At 38.5% G+C, this 23,858-nt stretch overlaps 1 protein-coding gene across 4 annotated transcripts in view; it reads left to right on the top strand.

The window, feature by feature from the left end:
- The window catches only part of srgap1a (SLIT-ROBO Rho GTPase activating protein 1a), an 86,038-nt gene that overhangs the window by 36,588 nt on the left and 25,592 nt on the right, over positions 1-23,858 (top strand). For all 4 annotated transcript variants that reach the window (XM_053500060.1, XM_053500059.1, XM_053500058.1 and 1 more), the window contains exons 4-11: positions 5,935-5,997; positions 10,639-10,821; positions 12,256-12,384; positions 15,847-16,068; positions 16,684-16,785; positions 21,722-21,919; positions 22,029-22,113; positions 23,129-23,156. In XM_053500060.1, coding sequence (XP_053356035.1) covers positions 5,935-5,997; positions 10,639-10,821; positions 12,256-12,384; positions 15,847-16,068; positions 16,684-16,785; positions 21,722-21,919; positions 22,029-22,113; positions 23,129-23,156 — 1,010 coding nt within the window. The remainder of the gene's footprint in view (positions 1-5,934; positions 5,998-10,638; positions 10,822-12,255; positions 12,385-15,846; positions 16,069-16,683; positions 16,786-21,721; positions 21,920-22,028; positions 22,114-23,128; positions 23,157-23,858) is intronic.

The raw sequence follows: 23,858 nt of genomic DNA on the forward strand, positions 1-23,858 counted from the left end.
TATTCACGGGAGTCGAGAAACGACTGCCCTCTCTGCAGTTAGCCCTTTGTGAAGCAGGATCTCCTGCTTGTGCTTTTTGTGGTTTTTGCCTTTCTTTTCAGCAGTGCCAAGATTCCCCTGCCAGAGTCGCGAGGTGGGTCTGACCATACGGCCAGCTGTGGTTCCACTCTTCTCTTTAGGAGAACCTTTTAATCATGGTTCCCTCTGGCAGCTAGACATGTGTGGGCCTTTCTTCAGGGAGGACAGCGTCTTTAACTATCCTGCGCTCCTGTATCGCTTTAAGTTCACCACAGGACTAAATTACAAGGCTTAAACATTGCAGAGAGATAGTTGGAGTCGGTTAAGGGAACTTGGGAGCTGGGCTGTAAGGGTTTGAGGTGGGGAAAGCCAGAGGGTCCTTTCCAAAGCTGGGAAAATACAAACTCCGAGCCTCCTCTTGATGTGAGCCGTTCCGCTCGTACTGTTTCCCTGTTGGGATTCAAAGGTACTTATTATTGCGTGGGATGTTGAGGTGATAAAAGAACAGATGTGCCATGTGTGCACACAGCTGCTTTCAGCAATATGACTGGCCTATTCTGGAGCATAATAACAGAGATTGAAGAACCATGAGTCATTAATGTACTGTACTAAAGAATCCTTGTGTAGCAAGTTTACAGTCCCGAAGTGTCGTCCTTATTTATTCTCGTTCCTTCTCGATCTCTTATCTCATAGTCTCAAGCTCTGTCGTCATTTGTCTCTCTAGATGTTGTGACAGTTCACTTGTAGGGCAGAGTCAGAGGGTTGTACTCCTAAATTGCCTCGAGTCTTGTGTGTCATGCCGGGTTAAAAGTATCTGCACCCTGTAATCAGCGCTCTCGGCTGGCTTTGACCACAACATAGTTTCAGTAATGATCCACACACACACTGTACACATGGCTCACTTACAGCACACACTGTTGGGCTCTGTTACAGGGTGAAAAGGTGATCTTTATCTGATTTAGCTGGTTTTATCAGAATAGAAGTTTAGTAAGCAGTAACCAAATAATGATGAAATATTATAAAGAAATTATAACAAATACTTTGGATTTATGCCTAATAAATTCAATCCCTCTGTGGAACTGCATTTTTCTAGACAATCAGAGTGCAGGAAATGAGATGGCGCTGAAAATAGTAGTCAGAAGAAGGGCTATGCAAATAGTTTCTCCTTTTTGCCTTGAATGACATCACACCAGACGGGAAAATTTGAAAGGTGTGTTGAAAATGGAGACAGAAAAAAGGAGGGGGTTTTAACTATATTTATTTTACATATATTTTACACAATAGGTGCACTTTGTTGTGGACATATTTCAGTACGTTATATGAGCAAAAAAAGATTCTTGCTGGTATTTTGTGTCGTGATATGCAAGGCAACAATATTCAGTCTTGTGAGAAAAGGTATTGAAAAACCACTCATGAGTAGCCAGAAAGCTGAAGTCAGTTGTCCATGGATTGACTAAAAATAGGATTATTTTATTACAATTGTGTTAGAAAAATAAAAAATGGTAAAATCAAGCTCTGCTTTAACTTTTCCCCAATGGAGAATATTTTTTTTCTAAAAAACAAAACAAAAAAATGTAACAATGCCATGATCTCATTAGTGGAACATGTTATTACAGTAATTACTGTATGCTTGTAACGCAATAGTAAATTGCATCAGACATTTTTTCAGTAGCAATAAAATTTCGTATCATTGTAAACACATTTAATCTGCTATTTTTTACACTGTTGTCATGTACAATCGGTACAGTTTTCATGGACCGTACACCCTGAAGCATTTAAAAAATTTAATCTTTCTTGAGTTTTACCATTTTATTTTATATTATTTATTATTCTGACGTATTTGAAAAAAAAAACAAAAAAACTTAGTGCTGCTTATTATTAAAATAAGTACTATACTATAAAGTCACTGAGATTCCTGTGGAAGAAAATGATTGCATTCTCTTAAATGTTAAAGCAGCTTTTATTTAATTTAACCATAAATGGAGTTTGGCATCAAAGGAATACTTTGCAAACTGCTACAGACTATTTCCAGCGCGAAGTTCCTTCACGGATGGTCGGGCTTTAAAACATGCATTTAGTTTACATTATTTATGTCTTTGCCTTTTTCATGCTTGCGGGTTATTTTAAGGAAGCAATGGTCTGATGGGAAGTGAAGGTGAATTTCCGCAGTCCTGGAAACTCAATGAAAAGAGCACATGTGTAATAACTAGAAATTTGACACCAAGTAAAACAAGCAAGCTCAGTGTTTCCTCATTTGCAGTATGGCTTTACGATTTACAACCTGCTGCCATCGTGAACCCTCTGTCAGCTCCCGTATGGCAGCGTATTTCACCAGCACTGATTTATGACTGGGTTGCAAATCCTCATAATTTCTGCGTTTTGTTTAAGACGGTGCTAGATTATGCTAGGTCATGGCATCTGCTTGATTGTCATCTAATTTTTAGCCTTTTGATGTGCTGTGCTCGGTTACGCTCGGTGTATTCATATTTTACCGTAATTAATATGGTGAGAAACAGAGGCTTTATACTGTATGTTGTTTTCCCAGCTCCATGGGGTGTTCCATATGCTACTGCTCTCTTTTGGATCTTTATAAACAAATGTACTGAAGGTTATTTCCCCATACATTTTTTGACAATTGAGAGAATAGGAAACAAATAACATGCGACCAGCTAAATGAACTTATCCCACAAAGCTTTTGAATTCTTCATTCTGATCAGATGGATTAAGTCAGATGGTGTTAAAGTTTTTTTTAACAACAGCAGCTTTAACAGTGGCATAAACCGCCTGTTTTATATTAAAGGTCCCATATTATACCATTACTTTAACAAGTTAATCTAGTTCTTATAGCTCCCTGAAAGTGTCCTTTTTGATGTTTCAGCTGAAATACCCCTCAGATAATCTTTTTTTTTCCTGTAAATAACCTACTCTTGAGCAACAGAGAACAGAGCTGAGCAGCAAGCTGTGGGAGGGACACTTTTTTATATGAGGTCACAATAACAGAAAAAATGATTTTACTTGTTTAAGTCCCAGCCGAAGAAAAAAAAAAATCTTTATTAAATAAATAATGGCATGGTGATAAAATGTTGTTGTTTGTCTGAGGTTATATTTGCCTAATGCTCACACTATGTTTAGATAATTTTTATTATGTTTTTACACAAAAAACTTTAAAATCTGACTGTAAATCCGCAGTTCCTCTGTAACATTGACCTAAACAGTGACCAGCCAGGAAGGAAGGTCACTTTAAGATGAGTGACAACAGGAACTAACTTATAAACTATAATGCTTCGCAGCATTATACACTTAAAATCTTTGTGGTACAAGAGAAATAAAGCACTTTATCCTATGTTGTTGTTTTTACCATACCCCGTAAGTATTCAACTTTGGGTAACAGTAATTTGATATTTGGATACCTGTTTGTATCCTGTTGTTGATTGTTTTCCTATGGCACCACTGCACCATCACATCTGATTCCTAACAAACTGGGATATGCAAAGAAAATAATTTCCCTGAACCGTATTTTTTATGTGACCAAACCGCTTCCATCCATAATCATTACCTTAAATTAATTAATGTATTGGGGCAATATTGTAAAGTTTATTCACAATTATGTATTGAGATAGAATTAAAACTGTTCATCAAAAATGTATTATCTTGATCAAGAAGTCATTAAAAGATTTTTATAAAATTCTCAGTATTTAAAAATAATCTGATAAAATATACTAAACCTGAATAATTTATGGAGGGTACAAGTTGACAATATTAAATAAAGATGCCATTGAATAAATAATAAAAATGCATTTACATATAGAAAAACTTTACATTTAGAAATCAGATTAAATTATAGATTAAGTAGGATTTTAATTGCAGTTTAAATGTTGTTTAAAATTACTTATTTAAAAAAAATTAACAAGCATATATTATGATTTCTATTATGATTTAGTTATTTATTGTATATTGTATCATTCCGCCCACCATAATATTTCAGTTTTTGTAAAACTATGTCAAGCAAAATAATTAATGACAATGTGTTATCAGTGTAAATAATATAGCTTAGAAGCTATATTGAAGACAGATATGCCTCAGGTTCTGAAGTCAGTAAACACCCAGAACCCTCTGCCTTAATCACTTTAACCTGTGGCTGTCAGTCTGTCTGCCATTAACTGCAGGTAGGGGTGAATAGTCACTTGATCTCATAGCCCGAGGGCTTTACTGATGACTAAAATACGGTTGGCACGGATCTGGGATTTATCCATCAGTGCCTGTTTGGGGTCACAGGGCATCACAAAGAAAATGTGTTTTGATCCATCAGAGGGATCACACTTAGTCACACCTGTTTGCATTGTGGAGGTGCGCGAGTATTAAGTTGGATTACTGTGGCTCTTGACCCTGAGTGCCAGCAATGCACAATGCTTATGATTTTAAACCACAGCTTTGGATTGTACGGGTAATAACATGATACAAACTTAAATCCTTGAACCACATCTGTATTTACAAAGATAATAAGCTTACATTTAGCTGTGGCACGCAGTGTTGTGATGGCAAATTTTATACATCATCCCAGTTTGGTTTCGATGAAAAACGATTTAGATAAAATATACTGTAGATTCATAGAGTGAAGCATTCATGAGGGCTGCAGTAATAGGAAAATAATCAACGATGGCGTGGTTACAACTTTAGTGTTCTTTTTCCTGTTTGCTGCATTTATTTGCAATTTTAACAATTTCATATTTATAACATAACAACGTATTGAACTTTTTAATATATATTTACTGTTACATAATGTCTTCCGACCTTTTTTTGTTTCTTTTATCACTTACCTTATACTTACCTTATTTCTTTATGATCGATGCAAAGCGGTGCCACTGAAGTCTCCTTTCCAAGATGGAAACATCCCCTGACAGAGAACATCATCATGCTTGCAATTGAAATGTTTTTTTTTTTTTTATTCCAATCATGTGGTTTGTTTTTGCCAATAAATCTCTGTACATGAAACGACATCATATTCTCACATTTTGATTTCAACAGCAATGTGGTATAACAAAATTACAGCCAAATATCAATATAAATTTGAATAATCAGAATTAGAAAGGATAATAAGTGTCAAGTCAATCAGCACTGCATCCAAGTTGGTGACTTCAGGAGCAGCTGTTCATTAATATCAGTGCTGAAACACTGAAGCACTGCCGTATCGTAATGTTCTCTAGTTATTTTTGCTCCTATTTAACCGCAGTTTTACGGTTATTTCGGCATGGTATTGATCTGCTCACTCCTTGACTGAGGTATTGCTCTTCAGAAAGCTCTTCACAATGAGATTAGTGAAAATCTGATTGAATTACTGAGAGCAGCTTGTAAGACAGGAAGCCATTACTCTAATCCTGCTAATTCACATGACGTACAGGACTGTGGAACGGTCAGGTTTGTCCACACAAAAAAATCTTTTAGAAATGTATCAAATAAATTTTATAGTTTCTTTTTTTCTTGTTTTATTTTCCTCCCTGAATTCCAGGATATGGGCGTGGCTAAGCTGTTGATTGTATTACTTTCATTGCTCTTCTTGCTGAGTAATGCATCAGTTGAGCCAAAATAGACATCACTGAATTATCCCTGATTTTTAATTTGCAGCAAGCTCCAACATCTGGCAGAAAGATAAATGTCCTCATGAAGCCTAAATAGGAAATAAAAATGAACTTCTGCTTCTGAAACGAACACTTCAGCATAACTTGCTTATTGTTATAAACTATACAAATGTATTAAATCCATATGTGGCTGATAGTCGTGCTCTGAAGGTTGTTTGATTGTCAGTAAGTATTAAGTGTGAAAGGTGCAGATACCTGATCTCTCTCTCTCTCTCTCTCTCTCTCTCTCTCCATTTCCTCTCCCCCCACCCCTCCCTCCTTTCTTTTTTTTCTTCTCTAGAGTAAAGAAATAGCATTTCAGCTGCAAGAGGATCTGATGAAAGTCCTTAACGAGCTCTACACGGTGAGTACTGCAGTAATAAACTGCCCCTTTCCACAGAGCTGGTGTGGTCTTACTGTAGGAATTCATAACCTTATCTTCCAACCAGCTCTAGCCTTAGGTTACACACAGCACCGCACTCCATGCATTAATAAGCGCACCCAGCTGCCAAGCATGAAGGACCCTCTGAAGTCTGTTTGCCGGACGCTACGGCTTTGAATCTTTTGCCTTTTCTGGCATTTTAAACCATGGATCATTCCCCTGCTTTATTTGTGGACATTAGGCGTGCTGTGAGTGCTCCGAAGATTCATGTGTTGTTTATATCTGTCAAGCCATAACTACGATGTAATATATAACTTCTTGCTTGAGGCACTCGCATACTGTTAGTATCGTATTAAATGGCATTATTATCCAGATGTTTATCTCTTTCTCTGCATGCCATCACTGAACATGTTTCTGATGAATGGGCTTTAAGGAATGACCCAGTGATTTATCGAAATATTCTGAGAAACACTTGACCCCAGCAATGTAGGAGGCAGCTGAGAATTACAGACACACTCTGGACAGGAAATGACATGGCTGATGAGCAGTATTGATAAAATGCTTCCTGTAACGTTACAGCCATTCGCGTTGCTCATTAGTCCTTCAGCGGCTGGCTGTGTACTCACAGGAGATATCCCCTTCCTCATGGACGAGCGTTGTTGTTTTTTTTGTTTTTTTTTCCAGTCTAAGAGACTCCAGGCTCCGTCCCACAGGGCTGCTCTGCCCACTAACACTGTGGTTGAATTACGTTGAGGCTAGAATGCATTACAGGGGTGTGAGTGCCTTGTTCGACCTTTGGTTTAGCAAGTCATATCATTTGACGTGTTTGGGATTGTAGAGTAACATGCGTGTACTGATAAGGATGTCAACTGTCTACATGAGAGATACACCACCTGGAGCATATACAAAAATTAGATGAGGATTTGTGGACACATTTTCTTTGTTCATTTGTGTTTGTTTTTATTTGTGTCCCCCCAAAAACTTGGTCTGGTCTTATCGATCACTTTCTCTTTATCGTTTATCTTACTTCCCTATCCTCACATATGGTCACAAGCTGTGTCATTAATACAGTTGGTAGGAACTGACGTCCCTCTGCTAGGATTATTTTTAATTCACTGTGATAGAATGAGGAGCTCGACAATCCAAAACAGCCTAAGAGAAGAAACTCTGCTTTGTTAATTTGAAAGGAGAAATAGCAAGTCAGATGCCACTGGATGGAGATCGCTGGTCCAGCAAAGGATCCACTGAATCTATTATGTTTTACAGTTGACTTTGGAATGTCTGGGGATCTGCTTTTGCGACCCTCACCAAGAAAGTGCAAGGCACTTTTTTATTTAGTGATTTATGTTTAAATGAAACCATATGCAGTTTGAAATATTGCAGTATATGTTTACATGTCCACTTGAATAATCTGATTATGTCCGAAATCAGATAATTATTGAATTATAAGCGTGCATGTTGTGCGATTTAAAGCGATTTCAGAAAAAGATATACGTTTTTCTCTCACTTTGTCCAAAATGAAAAAGCAAACAGAAACAGATGTTAAATTTTGACTTTTTGACTATACTTGACTTCATCTTTAACCTGGAGTCTTTTGGAAACGTCTCTGACTGTTGCATCAGAATCGAGAAAGCCACTCAATCCCGCCCTCAGCTTAGAAAATAACAGGTCTTTCATGTCGCTAAAATCAGCTTGTCTAAAACAAGAAACCTAAACACAGTTCCAAACCAGTAAGTGAAGAGTGGGACGTGTGGTTTGGTCAGCCGTATATCCAATTATACAGCTCTGCACATGAGATGAGCCAGAATTGCCCACCAAAATCCCTGACCTGCTCTATACATATCCCAACCGTGCTTGTTTTGGCCGCTGTTTTATAGGCAGGCCCGTGTTTTGAATCCAGTTGTAGCTTTACTGTACCGTGTTTTATGAGTTTGGTGAACGTGAATATTGGTTATGCCCGAGCGTGACCCTGGGTGAGTGCTCTGCTTTTGAATGTCAAGTTGTTTAGTGCTCTGGAGTCAAGACACCTTGTTTAGGTTGAAGAACAGGCAGGTTGAGGAACCTTGTCAAGACCGATTACTGAGGCTGTGTGAAATAAACAGCTGCGATGAATACGTCTGTGACAATAGTAATGAGGCAATACTCCAGCAAGACAGGTAACCTCCTAAAGTCCAAGGGTATAGGTCATCTCTGACGCTACACCCTGACGCCAACTTCCTCACAAACTGGGAAATGCACAGAAAAGACTTTTACTGTGCAGTGGAATAAATGTGACAAATGAAGCCAAAAAAGTCTTTACCAATATTTTCTTTTAATTTTTAGAATTAAACACTTTCTCTTTGTATACAACAAATGAGTTATCATCAAGCGCCGTTTTTATACGTGTATGTACAACCTATAGCGACTTCCTTATGTACTCCTGTTCAACTGTTCTTTAGCGCAAATCTCTAATCAGTCAATCACATGGCGGCAACTCAATTCATTTACGCATGTAGACGTGATCAAGACGAACTGCTGAAGTTTAAACCGAGCATAAGAATGACGTGGAAATGTGATTTAAGTGACTTTGAACGTGGCAGAGTTGTTGGTGCCAGACAGGCTGGTCTGAGTATCTCTGAAACTGCTGATCTGCTGCACAAATATCTCTATGGGTTTATAGAGAATAGTCTGAAAAAGAGAAAATATCCAGTGCGCAGCAGTTCTCCGGGTGGAAATGGGTTTTTGTTGCCAGATGTCGGAGGAGAATGGTCAGACTGGTTCAAGCTGATCGAAAGGCAACAAATAACATTTAGTTTGCCGAACAGCAGCTTTAACATATCAAACCTTGAAGCAGATGTGCTACTGCAGGAGGAGAAGCTACAGCCAATCCACCACTGCCGTCTGCCAATAACAGCAAAACTGAGGCTATAAGCCTCACCAAAACCAGACGCTTTGACCTGATTGTCTGATGTGTCTTCATTTCATCTGCTGCATCATTCTGATGGTAGGGTCCAAATTTTGTGTAAATGACAAGTAAGAATGGATCCATCAAGCCTCGTTATGAACGATTCACGCTGGTGGTGTGATGGTGTTAGGGGATATTTTCTTGTCAAACTTTGGTACCAATTGGGCATCGTTTAAATACCACAGCCTACCTGAGTATTGTTTGCTGACCATGTCCATCCCTTTATGACCACAGGATAACGCATCATCTCAGTCTCCTGAACGTGACTACGAGTTAATTGTACTCTAACAGCCTCCACAGTCACCAGATCTCATTCCAAATGAGCACCACCTTAAGGATGTGTTGGAACAGGATATTCTCATTCTCGTATAGGCGACAAATCTGCAGCAACGAGATGCTGTCATATCAATATGTCATCAGTATGTCAATATGTCATCAGAAAAATCTCTAAGGGGTGTTCCTTAAGAATTAAGGCAGTTCTAAAGGTAAAGGGGGTTCAAACCGAGTACTAGCAAAGTGTACCTACTGTAATGTAGTGGCTGGTGAGTGTACTGTATATGCTGTGTCTTTGAAACATTCGCATCACAAGTGCTGATTAAATATTGCAATATTTATCTTTCTTTAGCGTTCTTTATTATAACTCGGTGTTCGTTATACCTGACGTACTTCTCATGTCTGTGAAGTCCAAATATGATTAAATGTCCAGTTCTGATGCTTTGATTGCCTGTCATGTTTCTCTGTTTAGTCTCGCTACAATAGTGTAATTAACCGCTCGGTACCTGCCTCATACCCAGTGAGTCACATCCTAATGCATGTTTCTGGAGTCATTCTAGTGTTACTAATAGCACCACTAACAATAACAATGACTCACGCCATAGAAAACAGCTTTTAACAGTTTACCCCTTGCAATCGTGGCAGCTCGGCAACTTCAACAAAAAAGGCTCTGAAAAGGTTCTCAGTTTTTTTCTTAAGTTGTCGTCCATAAGACGTGTGACTTTTTTTTTTTAAATAAAAAATGCAGACCCCCTTCCAGAGCGTGGAGCTGAGCGTGGATAAAGAGCTCCTCTGTGACCCATTAGGGGTGTAGTGTTTCTTATGTTAGTGGACTGAGGGATGGGAATAGCAGTCTCTGTATGGTCACCGTATTTTATAGTAATAGCAGGTCCGTGCATGAAGAGTCTGCCGTCTTTTAACCTAGACTGCTGTGTTAAAGCTTTATGGCTAGAAAAACAGGAGAATATACGTATTATATACACGATATCTTTTAGATATTTATAGAGGAAGGAATTATTGGTGCGGTTGTGGCTCAGTGGTTAAGATTTAGATATAATACTTGGAAAAATTATAAACCTAACAGTGGAACTAACCATTGGAAAATTATGAACTTTCTATCCACGGTTATTATAATTGGCCTCCGACTCCAGTTGACATTTTTATTGGCATAAAACTCCCATAATGATAGGTTTTTAGAAAAATGATAAAATCCTGGATCCCCTCATCTAAGCCTTAAGGACCCCTGGGGGTCACTGGACCCCACCTCCTGGGCCCCTACCCCTCAAGTTATACAGTATGTACGTCAAACATATTTTCCCCTTAATTGTAAGTCGAGTAATTTAAACGAATAAAAGGTTAAAGCAGTGCGTCTGACCTTTTAACCCCTGACCTCTGTGCTTCCACAGGTGATGAAAACCTACCACATGTACCATACGGAGAGCATTAGTGCTGAAAGCAAGCTGAAGGAGTTTGAGAAGCAGGAGGAGAGGCAGATCGGCCGTACAGGAGACCCCGGTTTCAACATGCGACTGGAAGACAAAACCCCAAGACGCAGCTTTGCTAAGAAGATCGAGAAGATGAAGGAAAAGGTATTAATCAACATTTGTTGTTTTTTGTTGCATTTTCTTAGAATTTTTAGCCATTCTTGGAAAATCTGTTTCAGAGTATTTAAAAATGATCATATTACAATTGTAGCTTTTTCAAAGTAGTGAAAAAAAAAGAAAAATCTACCTTACTTGGGACATGTGCACTAGACTTAGTCAGCTTTATTTTATAGGAATCTCACACACAATACTGCCTGTCTGACATGTCTCGGCATTTACAGTTGCCATCCCAGGCTTTTATGCCCTGGACCTGTTTTAGATGAAAACCGGTAATGGGAAAGAAGGCCGTGCTTTTATTCTTTTAAATGGTCTGTTTTTTACTGAAGGCTGTGACAAATGGTTTTATAGTTGTGGGAATGCATGCTGTTTTTTTTTTTTTTTTTTTTTCTCTTGCCGCTTCCTGGAATGTGACTGTGGAGTAGTTAAAATATGGAAGTCAGGGTGAGTCAGTGTCTGTTGCAGTTATGTGACTAACTTGCTTTTGTGTGGGTTCAAGCAAGAGAGGAAACAGTAACTAAATATCTCAGAATATGTGATTGTTTACTTTTAAAAGCTCTATTTTTGTCTCATCAGCTACTTTTTTTTCGTCTTGTGGTTTGTTGTTGTCTGTTTGACAAATAGTTTTTTGCTGGGTTTTTTTTAACTTAATTATCCATTATGTTAATAGAGATCATAGAAAAGATGTAGATATTAAGTAAAGAACAAGGGGGCTTTTATACTACGGGATGAGGCAAGGATTCAGGCACACGTGACCCCAAGGTCTGGTTCACAAAATACAAGCACTCTGTATTGTGCTCCGGCACGGTACCCTGCTTGAGTCCAAATATCTAAGCTAGCCATACCTACAGTACGCAAAGGGGGTGAAGGCAGCCTAAAACAATACATAATTTGAATCTAGAGTAAGAATTTTTTATTTCCTCTTATATCATATCAAGTTTGGCAATGGTTACTAATTTATATTAAGTGTTTAATTTATTTTTTTTATGTATAATTACATTAAATGATGTGTGCCCACTGAAAATCATTGTTCCTCTTCACTTATGTTCCTCTTCATTCTTCACTTATGCAGCAGGAATGGCCATTATCTCACCAGCCTATTCAGTTTTTTAATAAGAGGAGAAAACTAGAAACATTTCCATGTTGGAAACCTTTCTAACATTAAGGAGTCATTTCATATATAACAATGTTTTTTTTCTTAAATGTTTATTGTTAGCCTTGTATTATATGCCTACACTGACAGCCATACAGTACATGTCTCTGTAAATATGCTGATGTTGACCTGTATAAGTAAAGCTGATGCATTTCCTTCAGATTAATAAATGAAATAAAGAATAATTCAGCTTACTATGCTTGTCCAAACAACATTGAACATCGAAGATTGTCTATTTTTTCCCTTCCTCTTTTCTGTCTTTCCATTAGAGGCAGGCAAAGTATTCTGAGAACAAGCTGAAGTCAATCAAAGCCCGTAACGAGTACTTGCTGACTCTGGAAGCCACTAATTCCTCAGTATTCAAGTATTACATCCATGACCTGTCTGATCTAATAGATGTAAGTAATGGGGAAGTGCAACTGCAGTGGCATCGTTTTTAAGCCTGTGTGTGTGTGTCTGGGTGTCTGTGTGTATGTATGTACTGTATGTATGTATATATATATATATATATGTGTGCGTGTGTATATGTGTGTGTTGTATAGTGTTTTTAATGGTGTGTTTGATAGTGTGTGTGTGCGTATGTGTGTATACAATATATGTGTGTGTATAATGTACTTCTGATCTATTTTGTGTAAGACAGGAGTGACACAGTTATGAATAGCTTCTGTGTATTTGATTTTGGAGCGTTCGTACGTTCAGCAGAAGCTGTGCATCAAATGTGTCAGATTGTGCTTAAGTGGAAGCTCTTAAGACTTCAAATCCAGGAGCGTTTAAACCATGCACGTAATTGCATTTTGGTTTTTAGCCTCACTTCTCCAAACCGCACAGCAAAGCCGCTAATAGGGGAGTGCTCCCTGAAGTGTTTTGATAAGGAGTTAATATCATACTTAAAACATTGTCTGAGCAGAATGATAGAGAGAAGTGAGCAGACGAGAAAAGGACAGTGTAGTTAAAAAAAAAAAAAGGAGAATAGAATTCTTAGAATCACAGGAACACAAAAAAACGAGAAACTGCGGTTCTTGTGGTCTTGTGAATAATACACAGATATATATACGCACGCACACACACACACACATCATTCTGCTTTTTTTGTAAATGCCCACCTTTTTGTTTGTTGTGTGCCACTTTGTGTCAAAAATGGCTCCAAATTTAAGTGAGAGCACTCTGTTCCACTTTCACGATTCCATCCACACTATGCATGCTTCTATTTCTGTATGTATGATTATTTCTGAGATGGATAAAAGTGTCTGTACTTAAAACCCAGTTTCTTTGAGTGTCCCTTTTAGGTCACCTCATATCCAGTATGTTCTCTGTCCTCCCAGTAGAACCTCTCTCTGTTCCCAATACTGTAGCCTAATTCCGAGCCATCCAAATTTGGTTATATTTAATCCGTCCTCCTGGCGATATTATTTTCACCTACAAAACGGAAATGTCCCTGCACGGGAAAGATCAACTATACGGGTAATGTGTCTGCGTTCCACGTGCCTCAGAAAAGGAAACGGGCATGATGACCTTGCCTCGGTGCCACGCTGTCAGAAGCCGCCTAGCAGTGAGCATCAATCTCTGACGGGGTGTTTACTTCAGACGCCTCGGAGACGTGCTGTCTCAGCCGAGAGAGAGAGAGAGAGAAAATGCTTAAAGTCGCGTTTCGATTAAATTCACCATCGAGCCTGAGGGGAAAGTATCTGTCGCAGTGTACGACTACACGAAATCAGGAGGCTGGTTCCACATGTCTTCCACACTTGTCTGCTTCTGTTTGAGCTGAACATGTAATCATCTAAACAGTCTGCAGAAAGAGTAGGCAGAGGCACACTATGAGCCGGTATTCTTAGTCACAGCATAATGACACGTTTCATGTCAAGTGCCCTCAGTTTCCATATGGGGTTGGTTCTTTGTAATGGTCCACTTATTGTGGTCTGAAATACGAGTGCATGGTATGTTTGTTCAGTACAATTAACTATAAACCAAGCATAGAGACCAAGGAAATATCTGGATTAAAACAAATGGTGTTGTTCTGGTAGTCATATTGCTGCTGCCACGTACTGAATTAAAAGACGTATTGCAGTCCGCTGTCCTATGTTTATTTCCTCACAGGTCAGCGCGACTTTGTTTTATCCCAAATCGGAGATGAAATGTGAAATTTGCCTCCAAGGTCATCAGGGTTTTTGATTTTGCTAGCAGTCTGGATCTGTGGTACAGCATAATCAGTATTGAAGGCCAAATAAGGACACCATGTGCAGTGAGGGAACATTACAGATTAGGTCATCGGAGGCTGGTCAGAATCAAGGTCATGATTAGTGTCGTGCCTACAGAGACTGATACGAGTGTGTGTGTTGTAGTAGCTCAGTATGCTCAAGCCTAATGCTTGAAGAATGTCCGATCTTATTCTTATCTATATTTCCAAAATCTTGACTTTAACTTAACATAAGACATAACTTGCTAATGTGGAAATGAGCTATTGCTTAGTTTTAAGCAATGATCATAAGTAAGTACTGGACATTTGTAAATAAATATGCTCAAAAATTTCTAACAATTCTAAGAGCATGTATATATGTACAGTATGTATGAATCTATTGTACTCTACCAGTCGAAGGTTTGGACACACCTTCTAATTCCATGTTCTTTCCTGATTTTTATTTCTGTGTACATTGCAAAACAATGCTGTAGGCGTCCAAAATATGCAATCATTTTCTTCGAACAGTTGATATTAAGATGCGTCTGCTACTTCTGCTTTGTAAATCCTTTATAACGGCTCTAATCTGGGGTGCTGTTCGTTAATTGGTGATTTCTGAGACTGGTAACTCTAAATGAACTGCAGCAGAGGAATTACCTGGTCTTGCTTTCCTGGGAGGGTCTTTATGAGAGCCAGGTTTATCATGGTGCTTGATGGGTTTTGCAATACTGTTCTTGCAAGAACAGCTGACCTTCATGTCTCAAAATAACAACTGACCTTAAATTACCTAATGCCATATGGATTATTTCATAATCATTGGTCTTGAATATCACAGAATCACAAAACAAAAACCATTGAAATGGAAGGTATGTCCAAGCTTTTGACTGGTACTCCATCCATTTATCCATCCATTCATGCATCCATCCGAGATTTTTTTACTTATTTAAAAAAGCAAAAACGTAACATTTTTGAAAGTTCTTACTTTGATTGTCGTCATCCCCCCCAATCAGCCTCTGTCTCTCCAGCTGATGTAAAAGTCATTAAACTGACTTAACAGTGGTTAAGGAATTGGACTATTGAATGGACGGTTACCTTTTGAAACCCCAGCAACACTGCAGTGCCCTTAATGCCTTCCTCCCTCACCTGCTCAAATGTAAAATGAGATACATAGATGTAAGTCACTTTTGATAAGGAAGTAAATGTAAACTCATCATAGTCTTCTCACTCGACTCATCTCTGTTCATAATAATGTCACTGGGTGGGACTGGGTAATTCTGAAATAAGAGCTTTTCTTTTTTTCTTTTTTAAGACGATGACATAATGGTGCAGCAGCATTACAGACATTTTGACAGCTGTTATTTGATTTGAACTGAACTGATTAGGTTTTGCTGTGACATGTGACTATTTACAAACTTATTCAAATTTTGCAAAGCCAGAAATTAACTAAACAAATATGGCAAGGTGTCTATAAGTTGAGTATATCTGCAGACATTTTGCTCAAAGCCAGATCTCAGCCATTTGTTTTCCCAAAATGGCACACAAAATGTTAGAGAGGAACAAATCTGAACAGATAATGAGGGCATTGTGTGTGTATATACAGTATACATATACTGTGTGAACTAACTGGCGAACTGGTGCTGATTGGGAAACATCTCCCTCTTCCTTTCTGTGCACTTATCCTGAGCAGTGTTGTGATCTGGGCTACCACGCGTCTCTAAACCGGGCTTTGCGCACCTACCTCTCGGCTGAGTACAACCTGGAGACTTCTCGTCACGAGGGGCTTGACATCATAGAGAACGCCGTGGACAATCTGGACCCCCGTAGTGACCGTCAGCGCCTGATGGAGATGTATCCCACTGCTTTCTGTCCTCCGGTCAAGTTTGAATTCCAGCCACACATGGGAGATGAGGTTAAAAAGGCTTTATTTCTGTCTTTTTTCAGAACGTTATATGAAATTAAGGTTTTATTGCTGTCCATCAGAGTACTGTACTATTGCATGATAGATTTCGTAATACACTGACTACAATACATTGACCAGTATTGACATTGAGAATCACATTTTTCAACAGATTTGAAATTATACTATCTGATATAGCATTTTAAAAATAGTACTTCTAGAAGTTTATATATCATTATCTGTACTGTGCATTTAAGAGCTTTGTTTTGTGTTAGTGACTTAGGGGTAATTAGAAAAGGCATGCAAATGAGAAGCTGGTTTCAGTGCGGTTATAGTGGTTTCACTTCCCAGTTTTAATGTGGCTCAGCTGCTAGAGAGACATTTAAACGGAGAGCCTGGGACAAATCACATTACTGTTCTCACTTACTGGAGGTGTTTATTGCACCGTTATTGAATTCTGCTCTGAAAATTTGCAATGCTTGTCACTGACATCATGTCCAGGCCTATTGTGCACCCAGTCGCTTTGTGGTCCTGGTGTCTTAGTCAATAAAACCAGATTGGATTGAACGTTGAGCTTATAGTTATACGGTTGTTCTGTCCTTTTCACAAGTGGTTTTTGTCTTTCAGGTGTGCCAGATCACGGCACAACCTCCAGTCCAGGCCGAATTGATTCTAAGGTTTCAGCAGCTCCAGTCACGCCTGGCCACACTCAAGATTGAGAACGAGGAGGTCGGCAAGCATGAGTTTTTCCATTATATATATTGTAAAAAAAGTATAGCATTCTCATTCTTCAATATTATTGCAGTCCATGCTTTTATATTTCACAGTCAATATATGAAAAATGTATTGTTTCAAGGTTCGACAGACTTTTCCTGGACTATCACCTTTACTTCTGAAATCACTTTTGTCAAAAGACATATAAAGGCATATTAGATGCTCTGTAGTCTGAGACTAAGGTTTAACCCCTTAAACACTGACCACGTGACTTATTGATGCATTAGAATGATATTGCAGTACATTTTTCTAATGATCTCAATAATCCAAGTAGCTGATCTCATCTTCATTACCCCACTTTTTTTTTTTTTTTTTTTAACTTTATCCAGTTCTTTTTTTCTAAATTATCATGGGGCTGGTACAATTCTGCATGCATGCAAATGGTTAAGAAAGAGGCTCATTAGGTACACATCAACCTGCTTTTTATCTTCCGTCTTTTTTTCTTTTGGATTTTCATTCCACATTCTCCTATATATATATTTTTTTTTCTAGCTCTGAAACAAGCCATGCAGGCAGGATAGTGAGCTTTTGTAGAAGAGATGTAGTGTCGAAGATGACTTTGATAGGGACTGTGTTGAGATTTAGCCATTGGTTGGTAGAGAGACAAGATCAGTACCCTTTCTATTGTTTAGCTCAAGGATTATTTATATTGTCATTCTTGCATGTACTGTGACCACATAAGGGTTGATAATACTGATGATTTGGGTCCAGATGGTAGACGCTTGAAAGTTCCTTGCGCTGTGACTTAAGATCCGTCCAGGATAACATGTCAGTACGGATGAGTTTTTGGTCCTAAAATTTGAAACACATTATCAAATGATATGAGGTTGGGAATATTTTCTAGACTGCTGACTAAGATTAGATTTTCAATGGGAAGAAATCTGAGCTTTCCTGTCTACTGACAACAAAAATGTCATCGTGTTAATAAAAAAGTGGCAGCAGTTAGGAAAAGAGCGTGCTACAGTATATATCCCGGATGCAACGCAAGGTTTTTTTTTTCCAGGCCATAACCTTGTTACGTTCCTTTTGAGTTCTGGTGCAGCTGTGTGCTAATGCTCACTGTGCGGTACAGGACACAACTATGCAGAAACACTTTATCTTTTTAATACTACTTGACAGAAAACTTTACATCATACCAACAATATCTTTTTTTTTTTTATTTGTTAAATTACAATATTCTCTTAATCTGTTTATTATTAGACTTGTGAAGCCATACAAATCCCTAGGAATTAGGTTGTAACGGCGAGGAACGCCCGCCGTACAGTCCCGACCTCTTACAAGCAATTTCTTCATGTTTGGGTCATTAAAGGAGTTCCTGGGAGGCCAACGTTTCAAATGTGAAGCATTCGGTCTACTCATGCCTTTGGCGTACTGAAAGAACTTTCTGTCTGGATGGTATCTAAGCACTAATGAAACACTGGGATAAATGCATTAGTGTAAAAGGGGATTATGTAGAGAAATAAATGTAGTTTTTACTTTAGTAACTGTGTTCTGTTATTCTGCACAGTCAGAAGTCCAAGTTTGACTCTGTATATTTATTACATTTGATTTAAACCCAGAACTCCTGTCAAAACTGCTATTTAAGAGTCTTAATGAACCTTCAGTTTCAAGAATTTAAAGTGATTTTTCACATTAGCACATATTATTTTCTCTAATGATTTTTTTTCTCTTTCATACGTATAAATCAGTCAGATTTTTAGACATGTCTCCAGTTCTTTTTCTTTCTTCATGTTAATTTTGTTTAATTACTCAAACTGAGTTAGGGTTTAAGGATAAAACTGTCATCAAGCTGTCGTCTTCATTCTCAGTTTTGGAGTGGCGTCTCTTCACGCGAGACCTCTTGATATCCCTGGAATGATGCCTAGTGCAACAGTCGTCCTTCATTTTTCGACACCTACTGTAGCTCCTTGTTGATTATTTATTGCTAATTTCCTGAAGTGCCTGGCTACTTGGAGACATAGAACCCTCCTCCTATTCTTGTCACTGAACACTTCATCTCAGCTTAGTGCCTAATCTTCTAATGCCCACTAAGGGTTTTTTTAAATTCTTTTTTCCCTACTTTCTTTTTTGAAATGAGACTTTAGTCAGAATAATGTACCTCCTCTTCCATCTCTTACTGACTTGATTTTTTCATTATTCAATAGATGTTCCCTAAGAGGTTTCCACTGAATCTATACTTGTTTGATTCTCTGGCCTCTGTTGGAGAATCTGTTGGCTTTGCTGGAGATGCCAGAATCTCAGCGAGGCAGATCAAAGCCAGAAAGCTGCGCTCTCTGCACCCACTGCAGTGTGAAGTCACGGTTTGCTGATATCTTGTATAACAGCAAGCATCTGCTGTTTAACAACCTGCCATGTCCATTCACGCCAGCAAGAACAATACAAGTGCTAGAGAAGTGCTTGTTCTGCGGGCTTTAGTTCTTACTTTGAACAAATGTGGAAAATTTTTAAATGAAACGTTAAAAAAGGTGTCTGGCATTTTAATCAATAATACGTTGTCTGTTGAATAAGAACACATTAGGTTAAGATCTTTGCAAAACCGACAGTTGCGATTACTCATTTATCTACTACTATACACACACGTCCATGAAACCTTTCAAGTCCATAGTTGGGTTTGTCTTTCTTATAAGAAGAAGTGCTTGAGGCAGGACGTTCATCAGAGCTCAGTTCAAAGATGTGATTGATAAATTTGGATATGCATGCTTAAAGTGCACACAAGCAGGTGTGGTGGCTTTCTGGAAAACAAACGGTCACGGAAACTCTGTGCCAAAGAGCTGACAAGCAGAAGAGTCTTAAACATTGGACAGAACAAAGCCAATGAATCATCAAGGTCAAAGACAGGTAGTAAAGAGACATTAGGGTTTGTTTCCCCATAGGCTTTAAACTCTAGTAGTTTTTATCATTCAAGCATTCCACTCACTAGGCTTAAATATGGAAAATGTCAAAAGAAATCATGATTTTCAATGTGCTGCTATATAATTTCTTGTGTAATGCGGTAAATTGGAACAGTTTCCCAGTTGAGAATGATACAAGGCAAAAAGTGTTCCTTTACATCAAGTTATTATTTAATACTGCTGTCTAGCAAGCCAAATTCAGACATGTTGTGTCAGAATCCAGTGATCAGTATCTTGATAGCATCAAAAAATATACACAGATCAGCCACAACATAACATAAAGCAAAACATTAAGCCACGAATTAAGAAGGTTCCCCTTGTGCCACCTGGGCAGCTTTGTCCCTTTACTCTATAACTCCATATAATCTCCAGGGGTGTGCTGTGGCCTCTTGCTCTAGGACATTGGTAGCAGGTCATTTGGGTGCCATTGGTTACAGGGTAGGATCAGGCTTGTTTATCCAGTGTATCCCATGGGTGCTCAATTGGATTGGAATCTGGGGAGCGTGGAGGTCGGATCTGGAGTCTTGCACTCTTTGCCTGTTGGGTCCCATGTCTGGTGCGCTGTGGTGCACTGGGTGTCCTGGTGCCTTTCTATTATGTTCAGCATTGAGTTTTTTGAGCGCTTTGTGATGCATTGGCTTTTCTGTGGGACAGGCTAGTCTTTGGATACCAAAAGGAATGGGTGAGCCTTGGGTGCCCATGATCCTGTCACCAGTTTACTGATGTACATATTGATAATCAGTCTTAATACAGTACGTTAATGTTATGGCTAATCGTTTATGTACTCATTTAGTAATCTTAAATAACAGGTCAGGCTTAATCCAGAGCCTATCCAGGGCAGATTAGATGCAAAATGGAAAAACACCCTGGAAACTCACATTTACTCCTAAGGAGAAAAGAAAACCCACATGGACAAGCAGCATAACTAAAGATAAGAATCCAGATTGAACCAGTGTTCACTGGAGATATAAGGAAATGATGCAACTCCGAGTGGAAATTTTCTTGTTCTTGTCTTCTTGTTCTGTCTAACTGCCAAAGTTGGTGGCAGAAACAAACTATGTCAATTTCTTAAATTGACGTAGGGACAAGACTATTAGTCTCTATTACCTGAAGTCATTTTCCATTAGTTTGTTTGGAATTGGGTGCAACTCTGTTTCACCCTCTGGGTTAATGAGGAGGATGAACTTGCTGTGTGTGTTTTAGTGCTGACAATATTTTTTTTACTGCCCAAGGAAAACCTGAGGCTGATGGTCAGGGAGGTTTGTTTGCACTTGCTTGAAAGCTTGGTTTTATTCGTGTCCTCAGAGTGTCTCCCAAAGGGTATAAATGATTATTCACAAGTTAAATATGCTTGGTCGTCTGAGAGAGAGAGAGAGAGAGAGAGAGACTTTAAATAATTCTACAACCTCCATTTTTTTGTTCCTTTCTCAAATGTGTCATTAAAAAAGATTATTACGTTTATATTTTGAATACTTTTATATTATTGTTATAATTATATATTGGTACATTTTAATACAGCTTACTATTTGATCTGGGTTTCAAGTAACGCGAGGTTTATGATGTTCACAGTTAAAAGTGGATTAAGGAATGAAACATTTCCCGGGCTCTGCATTCTGGACATTCTGGAAATGCAGAGAGGCTGCTGGGGAAGTAGATAAATGAATTCTAAAAGCCTGAGTGAATAATATCCCTCTTATGCTTTCTGATCTTTGTAAAGTGATTGCTTTGGTCTGGTGTCACGTTCAAGGTGAATTTGTACACGGCAGACATCTTTCCTTTGCAGTTCTCTTTCTTAAAAATAAGTCTTATAATTAAAATTTAAATGCAAGTGCTTGTTTTTTTTTTCTCTTGTCTGTGTATGACTATTTTCAAATGATCAGGTACAGAAAAGCATACACTAGTACCAAACTATCGGGACTGAACCCTATTAATTTTTTTATTAGGATAGAATCTAGGAATTTTTTTGTTCCCAATATGTAAAATATTTTTTTTTCTAACAGATTAAGAAGACCTCTGAGGCCACGGTGACCACCATCCAGGACATGGTGACTATCGAGGACTACGACGTCTCTGAGTGTTTCCACCATAGCCGCTCCACAGAGTCAGTCAAGTCCACGGTGTCTGAGACGTATCTCAGCAAACCCAGCATCGCCAAGAGACGTGCCAACCAACAGGAGACCGAGCAGTTCTACTTTATGGTGAGTGCACATAGAAGTTTAGCTGTGAAAGTGCATTAAGTAAATCCCTGTCAGTCATCGAGTTTAACTCAAACCCTCCTGATGTTATGCTGCTGTGGTTTCTTGTCAGAAATTCCGTGAGTTTCTGGAGGGCAGCAATCTGATCGCCAAACTCCAGGCCAAGCATGACCTGGTGAAGAGAGCACTGGGAGAAGGTAATACTGCCTTTTATACCTAATACGCCTAATTAATAGACATGGCTACAGTACTATACTTGTATGGGGATAATACATCTGAGTCCCTTTGTTCTGAGACTAACGTGTGAGCTACAGTGTTAATACAGTAACATGCGGGGATGTGAATATCCTTACAAAATAGCATAATTTAAGCACACTGAGCAATAAACAAAGGAAACGACTAACAATTCCAATTTTTGAGTTATGTCAAAATGCACATCCCAGGTAGTTATAGATATTATTTTTTAAAGGAATTAAATGTTGTATTTACGACACACGTTTGAATGGATAAATATATTTTATTTTATATAGATGTGTGTGGGTGAAGGGTGGGGGAGGGAGTAACACAAATAAGGGAGGGTGTGGGAACGAGATACTATGCTGTGGCCATGACGCATGGAGACGAGATAGTTTAAGTCATGGCCACAACATAGTATCTCGTACCTGTGATCTTTGTAAGTCATGTTCACAACATACCATCTTATTCCCACATCTTAGTAAGTCATTGCCACAACATAGTTTTTTTCCTCCAATCTTACCACAGGGAATCTTATATAAGATCTTCCATTAAAAAAAAAAAAAAAACACACACACACTTTGAGTATTTTCAAGTTTTCACTGTCAGAAAATAATCTTTAAGGTTTGCAAATTGTAATATATTAGATTAAAGCTGTGAATCTGGGATGCCTTAGCACTTTGGTACACCCGATCAGCCGTCCTTGCTGTCATGCCTGATTGCCCTGCGCTGACAGAAGAGATGTTTAATCTCCACTGTCCGACCCAAAACTGAATCCACCATTTCTCCACTACGTGAAGACAGATGCAGGTTAAAAGGTTTCAGAGAGGGGTGATGGGTAGAAAGGTTGAAAAGGTTTTGCTCCGGATGAGACGCTGTGTATACACTCCACACTGCCCGTGACATCCAAATAATTCTTACTATGTCCTCTGTGTGTGTGTTGTTTTGTTTTTTTGTGTCTGTCCTCTCTCTATCCAGGCCACCGAGCAGAGTACATGACCACAAGGTAAACTCATTCTCAACTAAAAATAAGATTATAAGTGCAGTCTTTTTAAGAACATATTGGGAAATAGCTTCCCCGAAGATAATGTTAGTTCTCAAGCCTGCAAGTGAGACAGATGCAAACACCACGCAATGTTTAATTATCCCTAATTGATGTTTGCATATTAAAATTATTGTTAATTTTTTTGGTGCATTTTATTTCCTAGTCATTAGACTGTATACTGCCATAGAAAATGTAACTTTTTAGATAGGTTGATCAAAATAAAGCTTTTAGATCCCTTAAAAACAGGTGTAGTTTGGTGGACACAATGCGACAGACAATATTCTGGTCCAATATTTTAGGGTTCCATCTTTCAGTCTGTTACTCTGAGCTCTAGCACAGCTCTTAACTCAGAAACAGGGAGAGTCTTCAGCGCGCACTTTTTTTGATCGGATCAAAACAGTCCCACTGCGCTTAAGTGTTGTTTTATGCAGGTGAAAGTGGCCGGGGACTGAGTAAATGAATAGTCAAATCAAATGGATACATAACTCTCTGGATAAAAGACTCCTTCAAAGGGTTCTTTTACGAGTTCTTAGTTTCCTTGAAGCGTTATGCTTTAAACTCTTCCGAGAATAATGCATGGATATCAAATATAATATTGGGGGATATAAAGTGATGTTGCCTCGTTAATCCACCCAGAAAAAGACATTTAAGAAGACAAAAAAA

Source organism: Clarias gariepinus, chromosome 7 (genome assembly GCF_024256425.1).
Source record: "Clarias gariepinus isolate MV-2021 ecotype Netherlands chromosome 7, CGAR_prim_01v2, whole genome shotgun sequence".
Lineage (NCBI taxonomy): Eukaryota > Metazoa > Chordata > Actinopteri > Siluriformes > Clariidae > Clarias > Clarias gariepinus.